Raw genomic sequence first — 9,327 nt, 5'->3', positions numbered from 1 at the left:
ATCCCTTGAGGTCAGGAGTTGGAGACCAGCCTGGCCAACATGGTAAAACCCTGTCTCTACTAAAAATACAAAAAGTAGCCGGGTGTGGTTGTGCGTGCCTGTAATCCCAGCTACTCGGGAGGCTGAGGCAGGAGAGTCACTTGAACCCAGGGGGCGAAGGTTGCAGTGAGCCGAGATTGCGCCACTGCACTCCAGCTTGGGCGATTTAGTGAGAATCCGTCTCAAAAAAATTAAATAAGACCAGGCATGGTGGCTCACGTCTGTAATCCCAGCACTTTGCGGGGGCTGAGGCAGGCAGATCACGACGTCAGGAGTTTGAGACCAGCCTGGCCAACACGGTGAAAACCTGTCTCTACTAAAAATTAGCTGGGCGTGGTGGTGCATGCCTATAATCCCAGTTAATTAGGAAGCTGAGGCAGGAGAATCACTTGAACCTGGGAAGTGGAGGTTGCAGTGAGCCGAGGTCGCGCCACTGTACTCCAGCCTGGGCGACAGAGGGAGACTCCGTCTCAAAAAAAAATAGAGAAATAAAATAATAATAATAAAATTATGTAGCTCCTTCCCTCCTCTCTTGGTCCTGCTCCCCCTTGCCTTCCACCATGAGTAGAAGATCCCTGAAGCCTCCCCAGAAGCAGATGCTGCCATGCTTCCTCTAGAGCCTGTGGAACTGTAAGCTAATTAAACCACCTTTCTTTATAAATTACCTAGTCTCAGATACTTCTTTTTTTCTTTTTACTTTTTTTTTTGTGAGTGTGTGTGTCACCCAGGCTGGAGTGCAGTGGCACAATCTCAGGTCACTGCAAACTCCGCCTCCTGGGCTCAAACAGTTCTCCTGCCTCAGCCTCCCCAGTGGCTGGAATTTCAGGCGTGCACCACCAGGCCCAGCTAATTTTTTTTTGGATTTTTTTTTTTTTTTTTTTTTTTTTTAGTAGAGACGGGGTTTCACCATGTTGGCCACGCTGGTCTTAAACTCTTGACCTTGTGATCTGCCCGCCTCAGCCTCCCAACATGCCGGGATTACAGATGTGAGCCACTGCGCCTGGCCTTAGGTATTTCTTTATAGAAGTGTGAGAATGGACTAATACAGAAGTCTTACATGAGTCTCACTGGGCTAAAATCAAGGTGTTGGTAGGGCTGCAGTCCTTTCTGGAAGCTTCAGAGGAGAATCTGTTTTTTTCTTTTTCCAACTTCTAGTGGTTACCTATACTCCTTGGTTTATGGTCCCTTCCTCTGCCATCAAAGGCGGGAACATTGCATCTCTCAGACCATTCTTCCCTAGCCACACCTCCCTTGGGTTCTGACATTAGCCGAGAATGATTCTATGCTTTTAATGACCCCTGTGATTAAGTCGATACCATCTAGAAAATCCAGGATAATCTTTGCTTTTCATCTCAAGGCCCATTCCCTTAATTGTCATGGCGATCAGCTACTATCCAGGGCCAGAGGTGTAGACAGTAAATAGAACTTTTACTTGGCTCGCTGCAACCTTTGCCTCCCAGGCTCAAGTGGTTCTCCTACCTCAGCCTCCTGAGTAGCTGGGATTACGGGTGCCTGCCACCATGCCTGGCTAATTTCTGTATTTTTAGTAGAGACAGGGTTTCACCATGTTGGCCAGGCTGGTCTTGAACTCCTGGACTCAAGTGATCCACCCTTCCGAACACCTTGGCCTTCTGAAATGATGGGATGACAGGCGTGAGCCACCACACCCGGCCTAGTGGGTACCATTTGAACACCCAGCTAACTCCCTACTCTAAGTCACACCTGAGCCATTTTATCATGGGGGCTGTCAGAGGCACTGCTCTTCTCCACTGAAACCCATACCCAATCCCTAGGCCTTATGTGCTTTTCCCCTCACGCACTTCAAAGGCCCATGACTTTGGGACGCGTCTCTACCTCATTAGTCATTCCCTCTTCTGCCCCATCACGTGGAAACACAATACATTGTAGTTATTTATGTCCAGAGCTGGTTCCCCAACTAGGCTGTCAGCTAGCCAGTGCAGAGGGTGTGTATTAGTCACATTTGTATCATCAGTCCCCGATGGGCCATGGCCACATATTTGTTGAGTGAATAATACAAGGAGCATCTTTAGCATTTCTTTGTGGGATCCAGTCTCCTCAATGAAGGTACGGGGAATTCTCCACACTAACCAGGCCAGCTGGGTCTGGGTGGCATTTTATGTACTTTTTGTTGTTGTTGTTGTTGTTGTTTTCCGATGGAATCTCGCTCTTTCGCCCAGGCTGGAGTGCAGTGGTGCGATCTGCAACCTCCTCCTCCCGGGTTTGGGCGATTCTCCTCCTGAGTAGCTGGGATTACAGGCGCAAGCCACCACGCTGGTTAATTTCTTTTTTTTTTTTTTTTTTTTTTTTGGTAAAGATGCGGTTTTGCCACATTGCCCAGGCTGGTCTCAAACTGGGCTCAAGCTATCCACCTGCCTTCATCTTCCAAAGTGCTGGGATAACAGGTGTGGGCCACCACGCTCAGCAGAGTAAAAAATGTTTAACAGCTTTATTAATGTAGGATTCATATGACATACAATTTGCCATTTAAAGTGTACAATTCAATGTTTTCAGTGTATTCACAGGGTTGTGAAACCACCATCACCATCCATAATACTTTTAGGACATTTTTGTTTCCCAAAGAGAAACTCTGTATCTATTAGCAGTCACTGCCCATCCCTGCCCCTAACCGCTCTCCTAGCCTTCTTTCTGTATCTGTAGATTGGCCTCTTCCTGGACATTCTATATAAAGTGAATCATACAGTATGTTTTCTTTTTTTCTTTTTCTTTTTTTTTTTTGAGAAGGAGTCTTGCTCTGTCACCCAGGCTGGAGTGCAGTGGCGTGATCTCAGCTCACCACAACCTCCACCTCCCGGGTTCAAGCAATTTTCCTGCCTCAGCCTCCTGAGTATCTAGGATTATAGGCGCCTGCCACCATGGCTGGCTAATTGTTGTATTTTTAGCAGAGACGAGGTTTCCCTATGTTGGCCAGGCAGGTCTTGAACTCCTGACCTTGTGATCTGTCTGCCTTGGCCTCCCAAAGTGCTGGGATTACAGGTGTGAGCCACTGTGCCTGGCAATTTTTGTATTTTCAGTAGAGACAGGGTTTCACCATGTTGGCCAGGCTGGCCTTGAACTCCTGACCTCAGATGATCCACCCACCTCGGCCTCCTGAAGTGCTGGCATTACAGGCATTAGCCACCCGGCCAGGTGATATGTATTATTTTGTGTCTGGCGTCTTTCAATCATTAATAGCATCATGTTTTGGGAGGTTATCCATGTTGTAGCATGTTATCTATTGATCTATTTATATGTTATATGCATTTTTTGCAACAAGGTCTCTCACTCTGTAGGCTGGAGTGCAGTGGTGTGATCATAGCTCCTGCAGCCTTGACCTCCTGACTTAAGTGATTCTCCCGCCTCAGCCTCCCCAGTAACTGAGACTACCGGTGCTCACCACCACACACCAGGCTAACTTTTCATAGAGAGGGGGTCTGGCTATGTTGCCCAGGCTGGTCTGGAAGTCCTGGTCTCAAAAAATCCTCCTGCCTCTGCCTCCCAAAGTATTGGGACCAAGCCTAGCCTCCTTTTTATTTTTAAGTAGTTTTCCATTGTATAAATGTAGCACATTTTATTCATCTACTCATCAGTCTCTAGTTAATGCATCCCTTGTATTTCTTCAGATTGACTGGGGTTCAGTATCCACTGGACAAGTTCCTAGGTGAGTGACTTTTGGCAAATCATAATCTCTCCAAGTCTGCCTCGGTTTCTTCAATTGTAAAATGTCAATAATAGTGGAATCTACTTCATAGAGAGTCATGGTTGTATTGCCACAGTAATTAATAAAGTGCCAGGCACATTATAAGGATTATCTGACACATTTATTATTTACAAAGTAGGGAACAGAGGCTATTGTGGTGGCTCACACCTGTAATCCCAGCACTTTGGGAGGCGGAGGTGCGAGGATCACTTGAGGCTAGGAGTTCAAGACCAGCCTGTGCAACATAGAGACTCTCCCATCATTACAAAAAAATAAAAAAAAATTCTAGCTGACCCTTTGGACAATAATTTTTTTTTCCCCCTAGAAAATTAGCCAGATGGGGCCGGACGTGGTGGCTCACACCTGTAATCCCAGCACTTTGGGAGCCCGAGGCGAGTGGATCACGAGGTCAGGAGATCGAGACCATCCTGGCTAATACAGTAAAACCCCGTCTCTATTTAAAAAAAAAAAAAAAAAGGCCGGGCGTGGTGGCGAGCCCCTGTAGTCCCAGCTACTCGGGAGGCTGAGGCAGGAGAATGACGTGAACCTGGGAGGCGGAGCTTGCAGTGAGCCGAGATCACGCCACTGCACTGCAGCCTGGGCACGGTGGCTCACGCCTGTAATCCCATGACTTTGGGAGGCTGAGGCAGGTGGATCATGAGGTCAGGAGGTCAAGACCAGTCTGGCCAAGATGGTGAAACACCGTCTCTACTAAAAAATACAGAAATTAGCTGGTGGCAGGTGCCTGTAATCCCAGCTACTTGGGAGCCTGAGGCAGGGAATTGCTTGAACCCGGGAGGCAGAGGCTGCAGTGAAGCGAGATCGCGCTACTGCACTCCCGCCAGCCGACAGAGCAAGACTCCGTCTCAAAACAAAAACAAAGAAACAAGCAAACAAATAATAGAAAACACGAGAGAATCCTGTCCGCAAACGCTTAGCAGTCTGAAGTCGGCCTGGGCAAAGGATACTGGAACACTCCCCTACCCGCCCCGCCGAGAATGGGGAACCGGCGGCGCCAGGTTGTGAGTCCGCCAAGCTCCCGGCAGGCTGCGCGGCGCTCCTGGCGCGCACCTTGGCGTGCGGAGCTGGCACCTTGGCGCCGTGGGCGGCGGCGGGGCCAGCTGTAGAATGTGAAGTTCCTTGTCTGCTGGCAGCCAGAGGCGACGAGTCTGGATGTCATGGAAGTGTAGGTCTCCTCGGGCGCGTCCCTTTTGGGCCGAGGAGCCTAACGGTTGGACCGCTGAGAGCTGAGAGCCGAGAGCCTTGGGGACTGGGCGACCGTCGTTCGGGAGTGAGGGCCGGCCCTGTCCGGGAGGGTCCCGGAGTGGGGACGGGGTGAACTGGACTCTCGCTTTGCCCCTCCGAACTTTCGCTTCCCCTCCACACCCTGTGTCTGGGGTGCGGGGCCGAGCACCTCCGTGTCCAGCTGCCTTTCAATGTGCCCCCTCCTTCTCTCATTCATTTACCAGCATCTTTGGGTCACAGTGCAGGGGTGGAGCCCAGCCTGGTATCCGAGACGGGACTTAGAAGGCTATAAAGGCCTGAGTCTGTCCGCCCTGAAAGTAGCTGGAGAAGAGACGAATCAGGGCCGGGTAGAGCTCTGCTTTCCTCACTGGGCCCTGGGGAGCCCTTACTCAGAAGAGCTGCTCTCAGAGTTTGATGGGAGCAGTCAACACTGTGAGGGAAACGGTGAGTTTTTGGGTGGAGAAGGGAAGGATGTGAGCCAGGACTGGGACCAGAGAAACAGCACGGGGTGTGTGGGTGTGTGCAGGCGAGGGTAAAAGATTTTCTGACAATTTAACTCCACGTGGTCTTTTCCATGGTTGTTCCTTGCGCCTCGTGCAAATGGAAGTTTTTGCATCTACTCTGAATGTGGGCTTTATATGATTGATATTAACTTGTAGATATTATCTCTCTTGTGTTCCCTGTGAACTGATTGATACAGTTTCCTTCACATCCTCTTGCCTCATGTTTAATGGTTATATGTACTATGGCATTTCAGATGTTTATATTTTTATTTAATTAATTTTGTTGTTTCTCAAGAAACAGAGTCTTGCTGTGTTCCCCAGGTGGGAGTGCAGTGGTGTAATCATGGTTCACTGCAGCCTCGACCTTCTGGACTCAAGCAATCCTGCTTCAGCCTCTCCAGTAGCTGGGACTACAGGCCCACACCATCACTCGCTGTTAATTTTTTTTAAAAAAGTTTTTGTAAACAGAGGGTCTCACTACAGCCCAGGCTCATCTCAAGTGATCCTAAGCTCAAGTGATCCTCCTGCCTTGTACTCCCAAAGTGCTGGGATTGCAGGCGTGAGCCACCTCACCTGGCTCCTTTTGATTTTTTTTTTTTTTGTCTTAACACAATATGTCTGTGTAACTGAAATGAAAGGCTCATGAAACAATAATGTGTGGAGTATACTCTCATATTGTCTATTTTTTAATTAAAATGAAGGGGGCCAAGCGTGGTGGCTCATATCAGTAGTGCCAGCACTTTGGGAAGCTTAGGCAGGAGGATCACTTGAGCCTGGGAGGTGGAGACCAGCCTGGGCAACATAGGGAGACCCTGTCTCTGCAAAAAATTAAAAAGTTAGCTGGGTGTGGTGGTGCATGCCCGAAGTCTCAGCTACTTATGAGGCTGAGATGGGAGAATCGCTTGATCCCAGGAGGCTGCAATGAGCTGAGATCCAGCCAGTGCACTCCTGCCAGAGTGACAGAGCAAGACTGTCTAAAAAAAAGAAATATAAGTTGACCCACTGAATTAATTTTGCAACCTACTGATGGGATTTCATCTGCAACCTCAAAAACTATTAATATATTTTATTCTAGTACAAGCCATCATTACTAATTTTTCCCTATTTTCTAAAGCATTTCCTGTGAGCATACAATCCTGCTTTAGTGTATTCATCTTTTTTGACATGGAGTCTTGCTCTGTTGCCAGGCTGGAGTGCAGTAGCACCATCTTGTCTCACTGCAACCTCCGCCTCCTGGGTTCAAGCAATTTTCCTGCCTCAGCCTCCTGAGTAGCTGGGACTACAGGTGCACGCCACCACACCCGGCTAAATTTTTCTTTTTGGAATTTTAGTAGAGATGGGGTTTTACCATGTTGCCCAGGCTGGTCTCGAACTCTTGAGCTCAGGCAATCCACGCAGCTCAGCCTCTCAAAGTGCTAGGATTACAGGCGTGAGCCACCGCGCCTGGCCGCATGTCCACCTCTTACTCCATTTCTGCTTCCCATCCCAACAAAACTTCTTGAAAGTGCTGATTAGCCCCTCTTTCTCTCAACCATTCTGTTGGGCTTTCTTCCTCACTGGTCTACAGAAATGAATGTTAAGATTACCTGATCCAGGGGGCGCGGTGGCTCACACCTGTAATCCCAGCACTTTAAGAGGCCAAGATGGGCGAATCGCCTGAGGTCAGGAGTTTGAGACCAGCCTGGCCAACATGGCAAAACCCCGTGTCTACTAAAGATACAGAAATTAGCCGGGTGTGGTGGTGGGCACCTGTAATCTCAGCTGCTCAGGAGACTGAGGCAGGAAAATCACTTGAACTCGGGAGGCAGAGGTTGCAGAAAACTAAATTGTGCCACTGCACCCCAGCTTGGGTAACAGAGCAAGACTCTGTCCAAAAAAAAAAAAAAAAACCTATCCTTCCATTTTGTCAAATCCAGAGGTTGATTTTCTGGCCTCAACTTTTTTGATCTCTTAACAGTGGTTAATACAGAAACTCTAGAAACTTTCCTTTCTTCATGTTATATGTTCCTTTGTGATATTTCCTCCTACATCAAGGACTACTTCACAGTGTCCTTCCCTGGGTCCTGTTCCTCCCTTGCTTGATGTCTAAGTGTTGAGGTATCTTAGGTCTTAGTCCTGGGACCCTTTCTCTCCACGCTCTGTCATTTAACCCATCTGTGTGCTGATGGTTCCCAAAGGTGTGTTTCTAGCCTCTTCTCATCATCTATCCAATTGCATAGACCAAAAATCTAGCCCTCTCTCCTCACTCCGTAAATCCAGTCTGTCAGTGGTCCTGTTGTCTCCACCCTAGAATGTATTTTGAATGCAGCTATTTTGAATGTACTTGAATGCAGATGGTGATCTCCACTGTCAGCTTTGTAGTCCATCACCTCTGGGCTGGATTAAGCAATAGCCTTTGAGTGTTCACTCTTCCCCAGCCTCCATTCTGTTCTCCACATGGCAACTGGAGTGATCTTAAGTAATGACTGGAACATGTCACACCCTGTGTAAAACCCTTCATTGACTTTCCATTGCACTTAGAGGAAATCTTCATCTCTTACCAGGACCTGCAAGACCCTGTAAAACCTCACCTACTCCCCAGCCTGACCACTTGCCACTCTCCCAACCTCCCAGACGCACACTTTCCACTGACAGGTATTTCCTTCTCCTCTAACCTTCTAAGCACTTTCTGAGGACAATTGCATTGCGATACCCTCTGTCTGGTATACTTTCCTTCTCGCCCTCACCCTGTTCTCTTCTTTTTATTGTAATTTTTAAGTTTGTTTTTGAGATGGAGTCTCGCTCTGTCACCCAGGCTGGAGTCCAGTGGTGCAGTCTCGGCTCACTGCAACCTCTGCCTTCTAGGTTCAAGGGATTCTCCTGCTTCAGCCTACCAAGTAGCTGGGATTACAGGTGTGTGCCACCATGCCCAGCTAATTTATGTATTTTTAGTAGAGACAGCGTTTCCATGTTGGCCAGACTGGTCTTGAATTCCTGACCTCAGGTGATCTGCCTGCTGCTGGGATCACAGGCGTGAGCCACCACACCTGGCCACCTGTTCTCTTCTTGAAGGTTGTGTCCCTTTTCAAAGTCGCCTTTCCTCTTCAGTAAGTCTAACTAACGTAAGTTCTTTTTGTCTCTCATATCACCTTGATTTACTTTCCCTCAAATAATTACAAGTTGCAATGATAAATGTATGTTTACTTGTTTGGATGGGGGGACCATTGTGTGTTCACCTAATGCTTAGCATTGCATCTGGCACACAGTAGGCATTCAGCAAATACTTGTTCAATAAAGTAATATAACAATACTTTATTAGCTTCATAAATATAGTCATCGCTCCGTCTCTTTGGGGGATTGGTTTCTGAACCCCCTGCGTATACCAAAATTCACAGATGCTCAAGTTCCTTATATAAAACGGTGTAGTATTTGCATGTAATCTGTGCACATTCTCCCATATACTTTAAATCATCTCTAGATGACTTATTATGATACCGTGACCTGTAATGCCGGTTTTGGCCATGGTTCCTGGCTCATAACTGCCATGGTCCTTATTACTTCCTAAGTGACTAAAACAGTAAGCATAACTTTTGTTAAAGTATTCGTCCTTTGTCCCTGGTTCCTGAAGTGGCTTTGGAACAGCTTCAGAGCAGTAAAGGTGAAAGACAGTCTTTTTTTTTTTTTTTTTTTTGAGATGGAGTCTCGCTCTGTTGCCCAGGCTGGAGTGCAGTGGCTGGATCTCAGCTCACTGCAAGCTCCGCCTCCCGGGTTCACGCCATTCTCCTGCCTCAGCCTCCCGCGTAGCTGGGATTACAGGCGCCTGCCACCTCTCAGCCTCCCAAA

The 9,327-nt window shown here is 47.9% G+C and overlaps 1 protein-coding gene across 3 annotated transcripts in view; it reads left to right on the top strand.

Moving 5' to 3' along the window:
* Positions 1-4,588: 4,588 nt before the first annotated feature.
* The window catches only part of LOC110742326 (DNA-directed RNA polymerase III subunit RPC9-like), a 36,425-nt gene continuing 31,686 nt past the window's right edge, over positions 4,589-9,327 (top strand). For 2 of the 3 annotated variants that reach the window (XM_031664898.1, XM_021933512.2), the window contains exon 1: positions 4,589-5,446. In XM_031664898.1, coding sequence (XP_031520758.1) covers positions 5,194-5,446 — 253 coding nt within the window. In that variant the 5' untranslated portion in view covers positions 4,589-5,193. The remainder of the gene's footprint in view (positions 5,447-9,327) is intronic. The other variant, XM_021933513.2, reaches the window with a different exon arrangement.

The sequence above is a fragment of the Papio anubis genome, chromosome 4 (genome assembly GCF_008728515.1).
Source record: "Papio anubis isolate 15944 chromosome 4, Panubis1.0, whole genome shotgun sequence".
NCBI classification, from domain to species: domain Eukaryota; kingdom Metazoa; phylum Chordata; class Mammalia; order Primates; family Cercopithecidae; genus Papio; species Papio anubis.
This window is presented reverse-complemented; position numbering and strand designations above follow the sequence as displayed.